Here is a 21,331-nt window from a genome sequence, read left to right on the forward strand (position 1 = left end):
GCTGGCTGGTGAATGCCCAGGTCTGATGGCCTGGGGAAATGGGAAGGGAAGTCTTTGAGTTTTGGTCTGATGCTACACGGCACCAGGCAGGCTGCATTCTAACCATTAACAACTGAATCTTCCCTCCCTCTCATCATGACATCAATGTAATCAGAGGTCCAGGACCTTCCTCTCACCCCTCCTCTGTGATAGCTCAGGCAGTTGAATCCATGTACTCAGGGGAGGAGTGAGTGAGGTGTTAGGAGAAAGGGCCCGGAGTCCAAAAGCAGCTCACCACATTGTAATAGTGCTCACATTTTTGGTGGGCAGAGAGAATGGGAGGGCCCAGGACCAGCCCACCGGGCAGATGTCCACTTGCTCCCTCCAGGTGTGACTCTGTTATTGTACACATCACTGTTACCATTTCAGTGCAGGCCAAGAAGTAGATAAACAAAATGATGATGTCTTGCTCTTTTAAATTTACCTATGATTTAACGCTTCAACTGAACAACTTCTGAATCCTTGTGTTTTGCTTCTTGAACCCCTTCCCAAACCCTCTGGCCATTGCTATAATTCACTTGTACTGTATGAACTTAAAGGATATTAAATCAAAGATGAGCCATCAATCAGCCCATAATGCAGTTTTCGTAATGCTGGGTCTGCATGCTTGATTGCTGGTATTTGGGGTTTTCCATTCAGCAGCTCAAATAAGGTCTTGCAGGTCTGCCCCTTAAATTTCTTGGGAATATTTTCTCTCACAGTATCACCATAATGTCGGAGAATGACTGGTTGGTCAAATCCTGCTTCTTTCAGCTTAGATATCCGATCGTTTCTGTTTAGATGGGAGAGAAAAAAAACAGACCTATAATAATGATAATTTCTCAGTGGGCTAAATCCCACCAGCCTTACCCAGCCAAACTTCTACTAATTTAAAAATGTTTGTCCAGAGTAACAGCTATTGGATTTACTTCAATATTTCCCCAATACTAACTTAATTAGACATCCAAATCCTTTAGTCAGCTTTGACAATCTCAGCCTTATATACTCAGTCATCACCTGCTTCCACTGCTAAGGGGTTGTCAGTATCTCCCCATTGTGTCTTGGTAATGCCAGCATTTCACTGACGTGTTTGTACTACTATAAGTAGTGGTACCTACAGTGTACCACTGAGCATGACATCATGTGAATAGTTTCTAGAAGGAAGAGTTTCTGATTTAGAAGACTTGGCTATTGTGTCCTTACAGACACAATGGCAAAGTTGACAAGCTTATTTTCACCTACAGTATCATAAAAATGTGCCCTATTTTTTCTTGTCCCCCTCCGATATCCCGCTTCTGATGCAGAAGAATTTGTCAACTCCACCAGTTGTAGGCCAGGTCAAGATAAAATGCCAGAATCCCAGCTCCCCCTTCAACACAGGGTGCTATATTTCTTTACAGTTAATATAAGTAATACTTTGCATTTTTAAGTAGTCTACCATCTGAGGAGCTCAAGGAGCTTCCCACTTGAATGAATTAAGTCTCACAAGCTAATTATTAAACCCATTTCACATATGGAAAAGACAGAGAGAGCTCAGATTACTTACACAAGATCACATACAGGCCTGTGGCAGAGAGGGAATTAGAAAGAAGCCAGGGAGCAGATCCTCATCTGAGATAAATTGTCATAAATTCATTGACCTCAGGGGAGATATGACAATTTACCCCTGCTGAGGATCTGCTCCCAGATCTCCTGACCCCCATTCTTGCCTGTTAGTCACTAAACCAGTGTTGAGTTTCCATGTGCCTCTCATTCTAGCTTTCACTCTACTTGCTTACTTTAATCTTGTGACCAAGAACAATAAAAATGGTACTCTTTTTGTTTTTGACAAGATTTCTGTATACACCTCTACCTCGATATAACGCTGTCCTCGGGAGCCAAAAAATCTTACCACGTTATAGGTGAAACTGCGTTATATCAAACTTGCTTTGATCCACCGGAGTGCGCAGCCCCGCCCCCTCAGAGTGCTGCTTTACTGCGTTATATCTGAATTCGTGTTATATCGGGTCGCGTTATATCGGGGTAGAGGTGTATTTCAATATCCTAATTGATCACAAGAGCAGAGCTGATAATCACAAGCTTACGGGGGGTTTACTCATTTTGGTTTAGTTTGATATAACTACCAGCCTTCAGCCAACATTATTTTAAATCAGACTTGTGACATTATTTTAATAATCTTTGTGGTGTTTGCATATATTACACTTTGAGAAGATCTTAAAAAGAGCATGTTATCTCAAAAGCTTTATGCAAATAAAGTTGTTAGGAAGGAAAGGCACTAAAAAAGAGGTAGTGAAACATTAGCTAGTAGACATCTAAGGAGTATTCTTGTCTCTGAGCCAAGTTTTCTTACATTTTAAGTTATCATAGAATATCAGGGTTGGAAGGGACCTCAGGAGGTTATCTAGTCCAACCCACTGTTCAGAGCAGGACCAATTCCCAGACAGATTTTTGCCCCAGATCCCTAAATGTCCCCCTCAAGGACTGAGCTCACAATCCTGGGTTAAGCAGATCAATGCTCAAACCACTGAGCTATCCCTCACCCTGTAACAAAACAGGGCTCAGTATTACTTTTTGCTGACCAGGCTAAGTATAAACATTCAATAACATTACATCAAGTGCTATAGCACTTGCTCCAGAAATCTGGTGATAGCACAATGTATTGCAACATAGGGATCAGGATTTCAGTTCCAAGTTGATGGGCCAGCAGGGTCTGCAAACCCTGCAGAGGAACCACGTTCAGCTCCTATGGAAGGGAATGCTTTGCCCTGCTCTAGGGGGAGACCTTCCTGTTTGATGAAGAAGCAGTATACATAGTTGCTCTTTGCAGCCAGATGGACAGGTCAACTGGCCCCACTTCACTGGTGGGGGCACTCAGAGGGTAGACCTTCCACCAGTTGCACCATAAACAAGTATAGCTGCACATATCACTTAACTTATCAATATATAGGAGACTTATAAGATTAACATCAAATATGAAAACTCATTTTTTGCATTTTTGCAAACATGTAAAATACAGTTATTGGAGATTGGTCTACAGCTATTGCTCTAGTGGCCTGAGTGCAGCACTAGAAGCAAATTCTTATCTTTGCTTTTACACCAACCCGCTAAGGGGCCTTGAGTCAGTCATTTTGAATTTTGCCTCAATTTCCCCATCCATAAAACAGTGACAAGAAACCTTTTAATGACAACATGAGGATTAATTAGTGTTTGTAAAACACTTAAATTTAAAATCCCTAGCATTTATTATAATGATTACATACACTAGTTGCTAAAATCACATAAACATAGTCTTAATAATCATTTTTATCTAGGATATACCAGCCTTATTACATCTAAAGATGTATAATATATGACAATCATCAATATATTGAATTGCCAGTGGAATATTAAAATATATAATAACAGATTTAGAAACTGTGCTGTAGTTACAGATTTACACGCATAAACCTTAATTAACTGCTTTTATAAACAGTTAGTATTTATATTTAGTAATTATCTTAACTCTTCATTAAATCTGGCCTGGCTTATCAAACTAGTACCTACTATTTAAAACATTTAGACTCTAATTCTCCACCATGTCCAAATGCGGCAGCTTCAGGGAGCTAGTTGCAGCTCACTGACTCAGGGCCACCCAGTCGTGGTGTAAATTGGAGCAGAAGGGCATAGCAGAGCTCAGATACCTCCTGTCCCCAGCCCACCCTGAAACCTCCCAGCTTCCCTTTTATGCTGGCTATGGGGAGGTGGCTGATGTAGGAGAAGGCAAAGATTTCCTCTGCACAGTGAAAATACTCTACTGGAATCTCCAGGGGTTTAAGGACACTTTGTGCTGTGTAAAACACAAAAGTGTCAAGTGTAAGCAAAACAAAGACGCCTAAGTGAACCACGATATCCAGTTCTTTGGGTCTGATCCTGCAGTCCTTCTGAGGCCCTGAGTAAGGACAGCAGGCTTGAGTTTATGGCATGCTGTGGAAACCCAGAGTGGTATTTATGGTCAAGATTGTAAAATGTATCTAAACAAGCTGTCATGACTGCTGCTGGAGATAAGTGATAATCTGAAAAGATGAATCCTGCCCTGTCATTAATCCCTAAGAAATGCCTCTGCTGAGGTAGCAGTTGTTGTTAGAAGATGAAAATTAAAATAAAAGTGGATTGCTCCTTTATAGGAATAGTGAAGTTTCAATTGATTTCTCAGAATTTTCAGAGAAATAATGCTCTCAGTTCAGATTGTTTGAAACATCTCCCATCATTTCAATTTCTAATACCATTGCTATATATATATTAATCCACAATATGAATAAAGGGACATAGAAACCACTGCTTGATACATTTGTATCTGAGCTTGTCGTAGTTTCTCCACCGCCCAGGCAAAAGGGACTTTCCATTCAAGATCTTCAGACTTAGAGTCAGAATGCAGGAAACGCCAACCTTAAGAAACAATACAAGAGCTCAGAATTAGATATAGCAAAGGACAGAGTGGCATTTAAGTGTCAGTCCCGTTCTAAGGCATTCTGCAATAACAATGTAAGGCTCACTGACATAATTTACAAAAATGATTAAGTCTCAGGAGTTGTTTATGTTCTTAACCAGCGTATTTACTTTGCAGAATACAATGTTAGTAGGCAGGAAAGTGCCTTCCAAACTCCTTTAGTTGATAAACAAAGAACAAAGACATCTATGGAGACGAGGGCCTCAAATGACTGGATAAGTCTGATAAGCTTCAGTTCAGCAGTTTATCTGAACTCCAAACCCTATGAAGTTTATCAGTCACTTTTCATTTTCCCCACAGCCTGAGCGGCCTGGCATTGCTGCTCAGATGGGCTGGAGGCAGCACCCAGTTGAGTCCTTAAACAATACCCCAAGCTTTAGCTAGAACAGGGGTAGGCAACCTATGGCACGCGAGCTAATTTTCAGTGGCACTCACACTGCCCAGGTCCTGGCCACCGGTCCGGGGGGCTCTGCATTTTAATTTAATTTTAAATGAAGCTTCTTAAACATTTAAAAAACCTTATTTACTTTACATACAACAATAGTTTAGTTATATATTATAGACTTATAGAAAGAGACCTTCTAAAAACGTTAAAATGTATGACTGGCACGCAAAACCTTAAATTAGAGTGAATAAATGAAGACTCGTCACACCACTTCTGAAAGATTGCCGACCCCTGAGCTAGAAAAAGTCATTGGAGAATTAAGCCACATCTACACCATTGAATCAGTAGGGTGCAGTGCTATGAACAGCACTTAGGCAGTCTTTATACTACCTTTCATTTTGGATACATTTCTATCTGGTGTCCACCACTGCAGCTGCACTGTCCTCTGTGTCTCTATTACACAGTTCCCAGCTCAGCTCCCTGAAGTTTGTGGGTGTAGTTTCAAAGGGCCTTATTAGAGCTCAAGGGATTGTGAGAGAAGAGGTAAAACACACACAATTCCCTAAGAAGCTCAACTATTTCCATAGCATTTTCTCAGGACCAGGATGAATGGTCAGAGTTTGATCTTTGTTCAGTCAATTTTCTCCTGGCACGCTAGTAAAGTAACAGCCAAGTGCCCCAGAAGGCCCAGGAGAGGTGATGGAAGGTGTATGTAGCTACAGACAGTCAGAGAATGAGCCCAGCAACAGATGAAATTCATCTGCAAAGTTCAGCTTCCCTGATTCTGTGCATCACTTGACAGTGAAGTTAGCCAGGTGACAGGCTGCTTTTGGGTCAGAACTACAGGCACCGGATGTTAGCCAGGTGACAGGCTGCTTTTAGGTCAGAACTACAGGCACTGTAGTGATTTGGGGCAGTCTAGCAACAATGGCTGTAGAACTTAAACTTGCAGCAACAGACCTGCTGAATGGAAGTTCCTTTCCCCACAGAAAAGGGTGGAGATTGCCCTGAGGAAGCTGGTTACCCTAGAGAGCTATTGATTGGTTGTGCATTAGTATGGGGTTAGGAAATCCACAGTAGGTACTGTTGTGGTGGAGGTTTGCAGAACAATATATTAAGTGCTGAAGGGGTGTGTGATCAAGATGGCAAATGATCCAGAGATCATTGAGAATTTTGGATAAGTGGGCTGCTTACCTATGAAGGAGCTATAGATAGAAACCTAGTGTCCTTTCTGTGCATCCAGCAATTCATTAAGCCCAAGAGCATATTAACAGAAACGGATGCCACTCTGTGGTAGTGCAACCCTTGCTGGATCATCATGATTATTTCTTTATGTTCACCATGCATGATGCCAGAATATCTAGTGACTCTGGGATTTTCAGAAAAGAATAGTGGGGCCCATTCTTCCCACCCCACAACATAGAGGCTGAGCGTGCTGCCTCTGCAGCCCGTTTGTTCAGCCTTGTCCAGTCCAGAATGTAAGGATCACATGCAGAGAGTCACTGTAAAGTGGCCACCAGATGAACTCCACAGGAGGTGAAGGGAAGAAAGTGAGTAAAATGACATTTTTTTACACAGCAACATTTTTAAAGAAGTCTAATGAGTAACACAAAGTAAAACAGAGCTTCACTTCAGATTATGTTATTGGGCCATACAATACACTGTGATTTACATTGAAGTCAGTGCATTACAGATCCCCTTAAGGGCAAAAGTTATGGAGCAGGTAAAGGACCAGGCAGGTTTTAGCAGAAAGAGGGTTAAAAACCCATCCCAAAACAGTGAACTGTCCTGCTTTCTACCAACAGAGATAAGTGAATCTGCAAGTGCTTCTCAAAGGAAGGCTGATGAGCCTCATTGACAGTGGGCAACTTCTTGTGGATGGGCTGAGTATCTAAACCTGCAGGTATGGAGCTAGGGCAGAGTGTGATCTAGGTGGCTTGTTGGCTCTTGATTTGTATGACAGTGGAAGTGAGACTTTAATCTGAGGCAGTGTCAATGGCTGTGCCAAGCCTTCTGTTTAATATTTTGTAGGAGAGCAGAAATTTTCTATTCTTCTATAATAAACCTCACCCACGCAGGTGTTTTAACTCAACTCAAGCATGCAGAATCCCTTGCCTGTTTTACCGCTGTTCTGACCAGCTTGTCACAAACAACACCAAAGATACAGAAGGTGTACAGTTTCCTCTAAAAATATCTACTGACTTTGGGATTTTAGCCTTCTGTATGCAGAGCACCTTACCTCTTTCTTCAGACAGTTTTGATGACAGTGAGAAATTGATTGTGACAGGTAAGTGGGTATCATGTTGCGTAACAGGAGCTAAACAAGAGGAAAAAGGAAACAGAGTGCTTGTAAACATGCTCTGTAAACACTCCTGGGGCAAGCCAATTTCTTAAATAAGATTTTCTCTTTTAAGCAGAAAGACTGCAATTGCATACAAAGAGCTGAACAAGACTTGTCTAAGACCAATGGCTCGGCACTAATTATTGTGATACTGATGAACTTTCTTGGCCCAATATTTCATTGCTGTTTCACTCACCTTGAAATGGGAAACAGTAAGTGCTTTGATAAATGGTTTGAAACATTGCCTAGTTTCGCTGTAGCTGTTACACTAAGTGTTTGTACCTCTAACTTTAGCTGCAAGGCTATTTCGCAATGTTCTAAAGCAAGACTTCTCAGTGAGTCACAACACATCCCTGCACAGCCAACAGGCACACTAGCCTAACAGGAAGAATTTTCCTGTTTCTAGCGGCTCCAGTGTGGCCACCTTCTCTAACCTAAATATTAGAGTGAAACACAGTTGCACATTCTACTTGCCTTTGTTTCCTAGAGGCTTATTTGGTGCCACTTCAGGATTCCTTTTTTCCTTCGCACAATCTGCAGGTAAAACACTCTTCTTGCGCCGACTTTTTTCACATTGAGTCATTTCATGATCCGTATATTCAGACCCCGATGCCATCTTCTCACACTCTTCTGATGCTTGGCTTTTCCCTGATCTTATGCTTTTGTACCTTAGGGACTGCTGGTGCCTTTTACTGTAATCAGCACCTTCAGTGAGCTCCTTCCAGCTGTAGTTCAGGAGATTTACAATTCCCTGAGGGAAAATAATGTCATAGCTAGAAAAGAGCTGCAATATTTCTCCAAGTTCATGTAAGATGGTGGGAGCCATGTATTTATATTCATCCAACAGGCTCGGCTGTATTTCTTCATCTGCTGGAAGGATTGAAGGCATTTGAGAGAGCTTTGAGCTGGGAACTTCACTGCTAGTTTTGAATAGGGAAGAGCTAGATATCTGAGGCAGAAATGGATATTTCTCTCTTCTTGCGGTATCATCTTTTAAGAAACTGTCTTCATTTCCTTCCACATGTTCTGCTGTACATCCAGGATTCCTGCATTTGACCAGGCTGGGGAAAAGATATTATACCTTTTAAGTAACAATTATTTTTATTAAATAATATAACCAGGGGGTATATACAGTAGAAAGATGTCCACCTTGCAGTCAACATTCCTGCCTACAGTCTCAGCAGACAGGCCAATGATTGAATGGATATGAATCCTGCGCTACTTTCTCACCCCCAGAAGTGGTGCTTCTAGGTCAAGCTGAAACATTGACAAGGTTGTATGGTGAAACTTAACACAGCTATAGCAGCGGCTGGAAGACTTTCTATGGACTTCAGTATGCTTTGGATCACTTAAAATAAATTCACTTACAATAACTATGCCTGCCCCTATTAATAATGACATAACTTTATCTTGTCAAACACTCATTGTTTTCATAAACAATTTCCTCTCTCATAAATAAAATTAATATCAAATAAGTTAAAGGTTCTGCTTTTTAAGGGTGACTTCAATTAAACTGGGCTTTGAATGTCCAAGGAGGGCTTCGCAAGTTGTTAGGCTTTGTATATACACTTCATTGTTTGTTTTTTTCACTTTAGAAACATGAGATATAACAAAACTGATTTTCCCTGGTTGTGGGAGGTATTAGAGCATACTTGTTTTGAGCTCTCAAACCTTAGTTGAAGGGGTGGAAGTGTTCAATCTTTAAAAGTATGTCTTTTATTCAATATAGGTATTAATAAAGAAGGTTTTAAACCCCAGTCCTGCAAATACTTATGAAGGTGCTTAATTTTAAGCACGATTAGTTTCAATGGGAATGTCTCACATACTTAAAGCTAAGCATGAGCATAGGTGTTTGCTAAAGGCCTTAAACAATCTGGGTAAAATTTTCAGAAATACCAAAGTGATTTTGGAACCTGAATCCTGTTTTCAAAAATGACTTAGGTGCTGAAGAGCTTCAGTCCCCCTGAAAGCAAATAGGCTTCTCAGTCACTTTGGTGTTTCTGAAAAATGTATCCTCTGACTCAAAATCTCTTTCCCTCTCCGTTGCTCAACTTTTACTCTCTTGACTCCTGTGATGTCATCATTTCACTAGTTCTCTATTCACCATAGAGTCTTCCAGGACCGACAAAACCTGAATTTCCAATGCAAAACCCAGTAAGTCCTCTCCCACCCCTGTCTTTTTGAAATGACCATCCCTGTCCATCCTTTTGTAGCTTTATATTTAATAAAGAAGTAATAGTTTTTTTAAAAGGCATACGTCCATTTTATTTCTTTCCAATTCACCTTTAACTCTTGCAACCTTAGTGCTTGTAGCCAGTAATTCCATATGGAATGCCATAAGGTTAATAGCCACTACTGAGCTCTGTAGCAAGACAGCAGAAATTCATGGAAGCATCATTCAAAAAGAATTTCATAAATCATTTACAAGGTATAAAGTGACTTGTAAAGGTGCACTAAACTAATGAGGAGCTCATTAGCATGCCAGTGCTGGAGATTTCCCATTAATTGTGCCAACTAATAGGGTTCTCCAGGCAGGTGTGTCCATCTCTCTGCAGGAAAAATATCAGTTTTAAAAATCAAAACAAATATTTATGTGAAGCAGCTGGCCTAAAGAATCCACCAGCAAAAACTAATTCACATCTTTCAAAATATTCACCCCTCTCCCCTGAGGTCATGAGTAGTCAGAGCAGAAATCTGACCCCTGGTAGAGAATCACTGCTCTGAACTATCCATCATTCCATGCTACTTCTCAATGTCATTGTAAGCTCCATAGGGCAGGAATATTTTCATCATTATTATTATCTGCTATTTGAATTATGGTAGTGCCTGAAGATCCCAACCAAGACTGTGGCCACTTTCTGCTAGCTACTGTGCAAACCTGTAGTAAGAAACAATCTCTTCCCTGAAGAGCTTGCAATCATCATACAGTGTGTTTCTCTGGGGTACTTAGGAGAACATGTTTGCTATATTTGCAGAGCTGAATTGTAACCATTAAAGATTTTAGGTGCAAACTCAATTTCTTTTCACTTTAAATACATTTTAGGTTATCATTGGCCATTACTGGCAGTTTTCTTAGATTTTTTTTTAAGTTATAAACAATTCATCATATTGAAACAAACTCAAAGGGAGATTTTTCAAAAGCACAAATGGGAGTCCAGGGAAGTTGGGCGTTTTACACCCATTTCTCCCTTTGAACATTTTCTTCTCAACTACTAATTGGTGAAAACTGAATCACATGTATTGCCACCGGCATCATATGAACTCCCTTACCTGGGAATAAAGCCCGTGGGCTGAGAATTTGTGGTGAGTGAATTGAAATCAGTGGGTGGTTCTTCTGGTATTTTCTTACCCCGCTCTTTTGTTCTAGATTTCAGCTAAAACAAAATATATATTTGAGATTAAACATGTAAATGCTGGGGGGAAAAGAAACAATAATGTGCTAAAGATGAAAGAAAATACCTGGTCAAAGAAATATATGGGTCCTGGCTCCAGGGTTACAGGCAGTGGCATTTTCTCCCTTTATTCCTAGAAGGATGGGAACATGGTTATGCCAACAGAACGAGGGAATGAAAAGTGTTAGTATTTTCTGCAATATAATTAAGGTAACATTATTGTTTTCATTGCAAGACCCTGAAAATCCTCTCCAGTTAACATACAAACCACTGCCATAGGAACAGCAACAAAATGTTGCATAATTAATTTTTAAAATGTTTTAGCTGTGTTTAAAATTATATGAAGTTCAAACAAATTCAGTTTATCAATTTTTGACACACTCGTGTTTGTACTGCTCCAGACTAGCTTCAGCGACTTCTTGTGGCGTATTATCTGTAATGACTTTCTTTGGTTTATTATGTGGATAAAAATGCAAAAATGGCAGAAATTCTCATTTTGAGACGTGACTATCAATCTGTGCATACACAAACTTTACCAAATAGGGCTTTTATTATGCCTTTTTCACAGATATATAACAAGCATCTTAAATATGTATTCAAGAAATATTGTTTCAAGTCTAAAGCCTTGATCCTGGAAGGAGCTCCATAAAGATGGATGCCTGCAGCCATACAAAGTCAATGGGTCTCCTCTTGGAGGCAGGGGTCTGACTGCACGGAGCACCTTATTGGAGCAGGGCCTAAAACATGTTTGTGTGGAGATGCAGATATACTGAAATAGCTATTTATCAAGTAAACAATCTGGGAATTTTAAAAGTGTAGATCTATAGAATAGAATTATTTTTCAGTTATGTAACATTAATCTTATCCCTTTTAAAAACAATTGTTCATAAATGAAATGCAAGGGAGGGTGCATCTGCAAAAAAGTTGACCCATTGAATACACAAAAATCTGCATTCGAACATGCACATAGACAGATGTGACCCAGTTTGTGTGTAAAAATGACAGTCTGTGCACTCCAATGTATGGGTTTTGCAGCAAGATAGGGGAACATGAATTTTCACAGATACACTCATTGTGCTCTTTGAAAATCTGGCCTCAAAATGACATTAAGATTGTGACAAAACTGATACAAGACAGGAAATTCAGAATTCAGGTTGACAGGTTGCACGTAAATTGTGGCTTGGTGAAAAAGGTACATCTTTAACAATATTTATAATTCTCATAATTAATATTACTGATTATTTTAGTTCAGGAGAATCTAGTAGCAAAGTGTAGAACCTACCTCCCTTCTCTATGTTCAGAAATGGGGTGAGGAGAGAATCTCTCTCTCACTCAGAATGAGTACCGTACATAAAAGACACTTTCTCTGGTATAGTAAGCTTCTTTCTTTGTCAGACATCTACTTTTACCTTATCAGACATCTCCAGTCTTCGGGGCTGATGCTGAAATCTTTACTCATGTGAATAGTTCCACTAGTTTCAGTGGGTTTACACGTGAGTAAGGGCTGCAAGTTTGGGCCCTAAGCTTGGACGAGAAGTATTAAAATGTCATAAACACGCAATTGAATGAATGAAATTAGCAACAGAAGTACATTTGATAAATACATTCATACTCCACTTCAGAGTTGGATGTAGACTGTTCATTTCCTATTCCCCCTCCATTTCCCTCGTACAATAAATACATAAAGGACATCTCCCTTTCTTGGCATAAATATAAGACTTGAATGAAGAAAAAAGCATAACATACCCTGAAAGAAGCTTTTCCTTGAAGAACAGAACTTCTTTCGCTAGTGAAATGATGCAAATACAAACTGCCTCCTTAGAAAGAGAGAAAAGGAGGTGTGTCAATGTGCTGTCTTTCTACACAGAGTTTAAAGTCCTGTTGCTTAGTAACCACATACTCTGGACTGTACTCAACTATAATCCCTTTTCTTAACTTCTCCAGCCCATGTATGCTTGTGTCTGCAGAGTTAGCTTTCAGTCCCTTCCTCCACCCCCAAACATTGTTTTCATGTATTTCTTTCTCAAGACTCTACACTGGCTCTACCATCCATACAATGCAATTTTATTTGGCTGCTGTCAAATAGCATGTCATGTTTCAAAACACAGGATTACCTAACATAACACAGTTTAAACACAAACAACAGGAGACTGACATTAATGGAGAAAGGGCCCCAACCTGTGAGTTGGTGAGTGAATCCCTCAAGATGTGGATAGCACTGAGCTCTTCTTAAACCTTCGTGATCAGTCCCAAAGCAGCAGGACAAGCTCTCCAGAATACAGTTATGGATACATATTTATGATTCATTATCACTTTATTAAGTCAATTCTGTTTCTTTATATCACTTTATTAATTCTTCTATTTTTAAAATGTGGTTCCCATTTACAATCTTCTATTATTCATGACATCCTGCCATTTATTGCCACTAATGAGTTACTCATGCCAGTTTTAATAACTTCATTTCCTCTGTTATTTTTTATTCATTTCTTGTCACCTTAGAATATCAGGGTTGGAAGGGACCTCAGGATGGCATCTAGTCTAAACCCCTGCTCAAAGCAGGACCAATCCCCAACTGGTCCTCTCAAGTATTGAGCTCACAACCCTAAGTTTAGCAGGCCAATGCTCAAACCACTGAGCTATCCCTCTCCCCCTTTGTAAACTACTACTGCCACTGATTCTTTCTCCTATCACCCATGTGCTGCTTTGCTCTTCTCACACTCTCCCTGACTTGTGTTCTCATCCTCTGGATTTTCAGCTCTGTATTGTTATTACTCTCACTTTTTCTTCTCTCCACCACTGCTCAATATCATCTCTTCTCTAGGCCCCTCCTGACCTATTGGGCTTCCATAAACTTGTAGACCTCCATTATCTCTAAACCCTGCTATGTAATTGTGAAAACAAATGGGCTGGAAAATTTCCTAATCTTACAAACAATTAAGGAGCAGGATAGGGAGCACCACCCAATGCTTCTGTCTCAGTCCACCATGACTGCCTCCCTCTGCTTCCCAGAAGGGACAGTGGCTACATGTGAAGCTGAAAGACAAAAAATGTACTGGAAAATGGGAACACTGTTATGGACCTGCAGGACTGTAATAGGCACAATGCAGATGATGTGAATAAATAAAAACAATAATTAAAAATGAAGGCTTGGCCAGGATTAAAAAACAAAAAACACCCAGCTCCGTGCAACCTCCATCCTATCTAATTAGAAAACTACAGAGCAAAGAAATAGATTAAAGCTGTCCGAGGCAGCAGTAACATATATATATATATATTTATATATTTTATTAACAATAGATTGCACAGCTATATATATAGCTGTGCAATCTATTGTTAATAAAATGAAAGGCTGATCCTTTGTGGCCTATCCTAATTAGCTACATACCACAGAGATCGTGATCAGGGAGCATGAATAATGGAATAGGAGAAATGGGAACAGTGTTAAAAAATTAGCAGCCTTGTCTATACACACAAAAGTTGTACTGTTTTAACTATACTGGTACAACTCTCAGTGGAGACAGTTATACCAGTATAAATATGCTTATAACAGTATACTTTATTCCCATACAGGAAGGGGCATAAATGATACTGTCATAAGGCAGCTTTTTACTGGTATAACTGTGTCCATACTAGGGGTTGTACTGGTATAGTTATAATATTAGTATAAAAAATATCAGACCCTTAACTGACATAGTTATACCAATACAAAAACTGTGGGTAGACCAGGCCTAGTGGTATCAGGAATAAAGTTGACTTAATTAATGAAGGGTGATGAATGGCAGCACAGCTGTTCTCCCTTTTTGTTTTTATACTATCTTACATGATCTGTATCATGTTTTACAAGCTAAGGATGTGGGAATTCCACAAATTTCAATGTATGGCATGTTCCTCACATTGTTTCCATCCCCAGCAAGCAAGAATGGTGGGTGGACAAGGGCTATATCGATAGAAACAATGAAAATAATTTTTGTATGTGGAATAGTCTATCTGGTCTGTCACTGTGAAAGATAGGGTGGGCTAGTGGTCCCTCTGAACAACAGGATTAGAAACCAGAAGCTTGTGTATTCTAATCTCAGTTCTGTGTGTAACTCTTGCTCCATGTGAACTTTGGCAAATTACTTAACTTCTCTTCCTCACTTTTCTAACTCTAAAATTAGTCTCTTGTGTGGCTAAGGGTTCACTGTTCTTTCCAAGCAACCCCTGTCTCAGAGCCGACAATTCACTATACCTAATACACCACTATACCTAAACACCATGGTATTTATCTATGATGGGTACTGAAAGATTGTAACTTATCAATACTCACAATCATTGTGAGATGTGTGTATGGATAATATTTCAGGAATAATGTAACTATATTGAAAACTATGCCCTATTATGCCTTGAAGTAAAAGTTAGTCACCAGGGAATTGTATCTCTCAGTAATGTTTCAAGTGGGAGGCAATTGCCACCCATCCCAGGTCAGCCAGTGATGTAGTGCATGGTTCAACTACTCTTGCCCAATCCCAGTACAGTCCATGGAAAACCAGCAAAGACAACTGCAAACAATCAAAACCTCTTGGAGGGGAAAGGCATATTATAACAGAGAGGGGATGAACTGGTCTGTAAATAAAGACAAAAGACTGAATCATATATAACACTGTGGAGAAAGACACTCTTCATCCATTTACTGAGTGAGGCGACATCTTGTTGAGTGGGGGTGTTTCATGAAAGATTGGATTCCTAGTTCCTGTCCCCTTGGGAACAGACTGAACTTTGGAGAGGAAACTTACCTTACTGGCTAAGAAAGGTGGCTATTAATAAGTGTAGGCCCTAGTTCACATTTTATTATTTCATTTTATATAGTAACCATGTATTTCCATCACTCTCTTGTTTCTAGTGGAACCACCATTTTTACTTAAACCTTCTTTAGTTTTATTATAAGTGCTGTGTATCATATAGGAGTGGTGATCTAAGGTTCACCTGGTGAACTGGGGTACACTGTTTCTTTGGGAGCGGGGGATCTGGACTCCTTGATGTAGCCAGTGACACGGGCTGGATATCACAGCGGGACTCAGGTTCCAGGGGACTCAGGGACTGGGGTGCACCTCTTGTTAACTTGCAAGGCAATGTTAGGGCTGGCATAGGCCAGAACAGAGTGTTTGAGTGGCTGACAGGCTGATGGTATCAGGGAGCTAACACCAATCTGCCACATGCAAGATTTCATCTTGGTAGAGGCAGGGGGTAAAAAGGTGACTCACCGTCCTAGGTACCTCAAGAACCATTAGAGATGGTTAATTAGTTTGTTCAGTATATTGAAGCTATACAATGCATAACAGCTCTAAGTGTTATAATTGTTGTACGCAGTGTAGCTATGTGAGTCCCAGGATATTAGAGAGACAAGGTGGGTGAGGTTGGTCCAATAAAAGATATTACCGCACCCACTGTATCTAAGTATTAGATACGGTATTGTTGGGGACAACTTCCTGGTGCAAGTGCGGGAGGAACCAGCTAGGGGCCTGCTCCTCTTGACCTGCTGCTCACAAACAGGGAAGAATTGGTAGGGGAAGAAGAAGTGGGTGGCAACCTTGGCAGCAGTGACCATGAGATGGTCGAGTTCAGGATCCTGATAAAAGGAAGAAAGGAAAGCAGCAGAATATGGACCCCAGACTTCAGAAAAGCAGACTTTGACTCTCTCAGGGAACTGATAGGCAGGACCCCCTGGGAGGCTAATATGAGGGGGAAAGGAGTCCAGGAGAGCTGGCTATATTTTAAAGAAGCCTTATTGAAGGCGCAGGAACAAACCATCCCAAAGTTTAGAAAGAATAGCAAATATGGCAGGTGACCAGCTTGGCTTAACAGAGAAATCTTCGGTGAGCTTAAACACAAAAAGGAAGCTTACAAGAAGTGGAAACTTGGACAGATGACTAGGGAGGAGTATAAAAATATTGCTCGAGCATGCAGGGGTGTAATCAGGATGGCCAGAGCACAACTCAAGTTGCAGCTAGCAAGGAATGTGAAAGGTAACAAGAAGGGTTTCTACAAGTATGTTAGCAACAAAAAGGTTAGGAAAAGTGTGGGACCATTACTGAAGAGGGGAGGCAACCTAGTGACATATGATGTAGAAAAAGCTGAAGTACTCAATGCTTTTTTTGCCTTGATCTTCACAGATAGGGTCCACTCCCAGACTGCTGCACGGGGCAGCAAAGTATGGGGAAGAGGTAAGCAGCCTTCAGTGGTGAAAGAACAGGTTAAGGACTATTTAGAAAAGCTGGACATGCACAAGTCCATGGGGCTGGATCTAATGTATCCATGGGTCCTGAGGGAATGGCTGATGCGATTGCAGAGCCATTGGCCGTTATCTTTGAAAACTCCTGGTGACTAGGGGAGGTCCCAGCCGATTGGAAAAAGGCAAATATAGTGCCTTTAGAAAAGGGAAGAAGGAGAATCTGGGGAACTACAGACCAGTCAGCCTCATCTCAGTCCCTGGAAATATCATGGAGTAGATCCTCAAGGAATCCATTTTCAAGTACTTGGAGGAGAGGAAGGTGATGAGGAACAGTTAACATGGATTCACCAAGGGCATCTGATTGCCTTCTATGATGAGATAACTGGCTCTGTGGATATGGGGAAAGCGGTGGACGTGATATATCTTGACTTTAGCAAAGCTTTTGATACGGTCTCCCACAGCATTCTTGCCAGCAAATTAAAAAAGTATGGATTAGTTGAATGGACTATAAAGTGGATAGAAAGCTGACTAGATCGTCGGGCTCAGCCAGTAGTGATCAACAGCTTGATGTCTAGTTGGCAGCCGGTATCAAGCGGAGTGCCCCAGGGGTCTGTCCTGGGGCCGGTTTTGTTCAACAACTTCATTAATGATCTGGATGATGGGATGGATTGCACCCTCAGCAAGTTTGCGGATGGCACTAAGCTGGGGGAGAGGTAGATACACTGGAGGGTAGGGATAGGGTCCAGAGTGACCTACACAAATTGGAGGATTGGGCTAAAAGAAATCTGATGAGGTTCAACAAGGACAAGTGCAGAGTCCTGCACTTAGGACAGATGAAGCCCGTGCACTGCTACAGGCTGTAGAAAAGGACCTGGGGATTACAGTGGACGAGAAGCTGGATATAAGTCAACAGTGTGCCCTTGTTGCCAAGGCTAATGGCATACTGGGCTGCATTTTTAGGAGCATTGCCAGTAGATCAAGGGAAGTGATTATTCCCCTCTATTCGGCACTGGTGAGGCCACATCTGGAGTATTGTGTCCAGTTTTGGGCCCCCCGCTACAGAAAGGATGTGGACAAATTGGAGTCCAGCGGAGGGCAATGAAAATGATTAGGGGGTTGGGGCACATGACTTATGAGGCGAAGCTGAGGGAACTGGGCTTATTTAGTCTTCAGAAAAAAAGAGTGAGGGGGGATTTGATAGCAGCCTTCAACTACCTCAAGGCAGGTTCCAAAGAGGATGGAACTCGGCTGTTCTCAGTGGTGGCAGATGACAGAAGAAAGAGCAATGGTCTCAAGTTGCATTGGGGGAGGTCTAGGTTGGATATTAGGAAAAAACTATTTCACTAGGAGGGTGGTGAAGCACTGGGATGAGTTATCTAGGGAGGTGGTGAAATCTTTCCTTAGAGGTTTTTAAGGCCAGGCTTGACCAAGCCTGTCTGGGATGATTTAGTTGGGTTGGTCCTGCTTTGAGCAGGGGGTTGGACTAGATGACCTCCTGAGGTCTCTTCCAACCCTAATCTTCTCTGATTCTATGAACTTATTCATAACAATTGTTCCTTTGAGTAGGAACTGCTCCTATATGTATAGTCTTTTGTTTTCTGTTATATACCTTCAAAAGATTCTTGTGGGGGAATGTACAGTGGCCTCCACATTATTGGCTTCTACACCACTCTCCTTTGCAATGAGTTGCCAGCCTGTCTCCCTGATCTATTGATTCCCACCAAACAGAAGCCCAATTCTCTGAACATATCTGGAGTCACCCAAGCGGTTCAGATAATTGCAATTTGAAAACCTTCTGCAGGACATAGAAGTGGTCAGAACATGGTAGGGGGACGGGCGCCTGTGCAAACTGTGTCAACATGTCGACACAATCTTCCTCCGATTTGAAACATTTCAGCAGCCGTATCTCCGGCTCCGGGTGGGTGCTGAAATCTCTCAGGGAGATGGGCGCCCCGGCCAGACACAGGCACTCCTAGGCCAGGCCAGGCTGCCAGGGGCGCAGACCCCGCAGACACAGGCAGCGCGCGCGCGCGGGGAAAACTGCCTGGCTCGCTCCCCTCGCAGCAGCACGTGCCTCGTAGCCCCTCCCGGCGGCCGGACTCTAGCCTTCCCGGCATGCCCTGCGCTTACCATCGAGTGCTGCGCGGGTGGCGTCGGCGTGGGGAGCGGGGCGGTCCCGCTGGCCTCTCCGTCTCTGTCAGGCCGCGGCAACATGGCGGGCGCGGAGCAGGGGGCGAGCCCGGAGCAGGCGGAGAAGCACCTGAACGGGGAGCTGCTGCTGGAGCCTGAGGACGCGGAGGGCGGCGCGGCGGGGCCCGGCGCCGAGGAAGGCGCCAAGAAGAAGCGGCGGAAAAAGAAGAAGAGCAAAGCCGCCTCCGCGGGTAGGGGCCCGGCGCGGGGCCTGGAGACCCTCCCGCGGGCAGGGAGGGGAGCCGGGCACAGTGGCTCGGTGAGGGGTCGTGGGGGGCTGGCGTTAGTGTGGATGGGACTGGAGAGAACCTCCTTGGGGGCGGCTGTGACAGGAGCTCGGGAGTGAAGCCGCCGTGGTGGCGGGGACGCGTGAAGCGGCTTTGGGGGTCAGTCTGTGGGTGGGGGAACGGTGCGAGAAGCGGCCGTGGAGGCGGGGGTTGGTGTGTGTGTGTAGCTGTGGTGGGACTGGGGGCAAGTCTCTCCTTGACTTGGGAGGTGGTTCTGTGAGTGTGGCTGCCATTGGGACGGGGAAATCTGCCGTGGGGTCAGTCTGCCAGTGGGGAGCCACGACGAGACTGAGATTGTAATTGGCTAGTATCTTTGTGGCCTTGCTGTTGTTTCCCTCACTCTCTGCTCCTGTTGCTTGTCTTTGAGGCAGGTGATGTGAGGTGCCTGAAAATCATTCAGAATAGTGGTTAAGATGGAAAGAGTCGTAACATTGGCACAGGGACTGTTGGTTGCTCATACGTTTGTGTGAAAGAAAGTTCCTGTATGTTTCAGCCTGTTTCAGGGACCGTTTGCGGGGAGATTGTGAATGCTGCTTTGTACACAGCAATATCCACCCCTATGGCCAGAGATAAAGAGCATAATTTTGTTGCCTTAAAGTTTATCCCACAGGAGGGAGCCATTCCCGCTAACATCCCAAACATTATACATAGAAATCTGAGGTGAGTCTGTGCAAATAGTGTAAGGAAAGCACAATTTGAGTCTCTTTTAACAGGCGAGGAGTTAGAGTTGAAGACACTTCATGTTAATCATTATTTTCATAACACTCGTGTTATCTCCCTGGAGCAGGCTGGTGCTAGGAACAGCAGAGTTATAAAGACAGAAAAGAACTGTAGTTATTTGACCTATTGGATAATCTTACCTTTATGTGCAGGTTTTTATAATGGGTCCTGTCACCATAGTACCTAACAATTGTTGTTACATGTTCCCTACTTTAGAAAAGGTGAGAAGTGCTCTGATATCTTCATAATGAGGGCGGTAAAAATATTTAGATAATTTTTTTAGGTTTTTATATCACAATTCAGAGCCATTTTATTTTGGTAAATCACACTCTATTTTGCAAACAGGACAACAAGAGACAGAGAGAGAATTAGAGAGTGCTCTTGATGTAGCAAAACAGTTGGATAAACAAACACTGGAGGAGAAGGAAAAAGATGATGATGAAGAAGGCAAGTGTAACATTATTTTTCTAACATCTAAAATGAAAGTCTATGAAGTGCTTGAAATTGTACTTTCTACAGCTGTCTAGTTTTTCCAGTTTAAGTAATTTTTTTCATACAAGATGCCACTGTATATTTGCAGCATCTTTTTTTCATATTCAGTAATTTGCTAACTGGGTTATTAGCCTCATTATGTCACTTGAGCAAGAGATTAAATTTCAGACAGACACATTATGCCAGCTGATAGCAAAAGTTGTAGTTGGTTTTTATCCTTATGGATTTATACCACAAAGGAGATCTTTTAGTTTGATATAGAACAATCAATATAAGGGAATGCTGGAGGAAGAGTCTGAGATGTATAATAAATAAAATACACTATATAAAACGTGTATTTCTAGTCACTGAAGAAAATTCTACCTGTAATCCTAGTTCTTGCACTGAAACCTAACTAAAGAAATATAAAACACATTGCAATACAGCAACAAGAGTCCCGTGACACCTTATTGACTAACAGATGTATTGGAGCATAAGCTTTCGTGGGAGAATACGCATGCGTCTGACAAAGTGGGTATTCACCCACGAAAGCTTATGCTCCAATACATCTGTTAGTCTATAAGGTGCTGCAGGACTCTTTGTTGCTTTTTACAGATCCAGTCTAACACGGCTACCCCTCTGATATTGCAATACAGGTACATACTTTTTATTGCTGCCAATATGGATTCTAAACAAATAGTTTGTGAATCATTTTTTGTTTCTAATCTGAATTTAAACATATCTTATGTTATAAACATATTACATGATTGAAAACCAAATAGAATTAACCTGTTCAGTAAATTAATTGTTCTATGTAATAAAACCACTCATTT

General features: G+C 41.8%; 2 protein-coding genes and 1 long non-coding RNA gene across 3 annotated transcripts in view; 1 reads left to right on the forward strand and 2 right to left on the reverse strand.

Annotated features, from left to right (window-relative positions):
- Window positions 1-590: 590 nt before the first annotated feature.
- Window positions 591-7,208, reverse strand: LOC117869687. Its single transcript, XR_004643844.1, has 3 exons — window positions 7,129-7,208; window positions 4,344-4,443; window positions 591-811 (listed from the first exon to the last, which is right to left on the reverse strand). It is a non-coding gene; the product is annotated as an uncharacterized LOC117869687 (long non-coding RNA).
- A 488-nt stretch (window positions 7,209-7,696) lies between these two features.
- Window positions 7,697-12,445, reverse strand: LOC117878038. Its single transcript, XM_034772325.1, has 4 exons — window positions 12,369-12,445; window positions 10,690-10,755; window positions 10,501-10,604; window positions 7,697-8,291 (listed from the first exon to the last, which is right to left on the reverse strand). Exons 2-4 carry the CDS (start codon window positions 10,738-10,740, stop codon window positions 7,697-7,699), a joined length of 750 nt encoding a protein of 249 aa, XP_034628216.1. The 5' UTR covers window positions 10,741-10,755; window positions 12,369-12,445.
- A 6,513-nt stretch (window positions 12,446-18,958) lies between these two features.
- The window catches only part of METAP2 (methionyl aminopeptidase 2), a 29,834-nt gene continuing 27,461 nt past the window's right edge, over window positions 18,959-21,331 (forward strand). Inside the window, exons 1-2 of the mRNA XM_034773000.1 lie at window positions 18,959-19,211; window positions 20,373-20,474. Of these exons, the coding sequence (XP_034628891.1) occupies window positions 19,043-19,211; window positions 20,373-20,474 (271 nt within the window). The 5' untranslated portion in view covers window positions 18,959-19,042. The remainder of the gene's footprint in view (window positions 19,212-20,372; window positions 20,475-21,331) is intronic.

Source organism: Trachemys scripta, chromosome 1 (genome assembly GCF_013100865.1).
Source record: "Trachemys scripta elegans isolate TJP31775 chromosome 1, CAS_Tse_1.0, whole genome shotgun sequence".
Classification (NCBI taxonomy): domain Eukaryota; kingdom Metazoa; phylum Chordata; order Testudines; family Emydidae; genus Trachemys; species Trachemys scripta.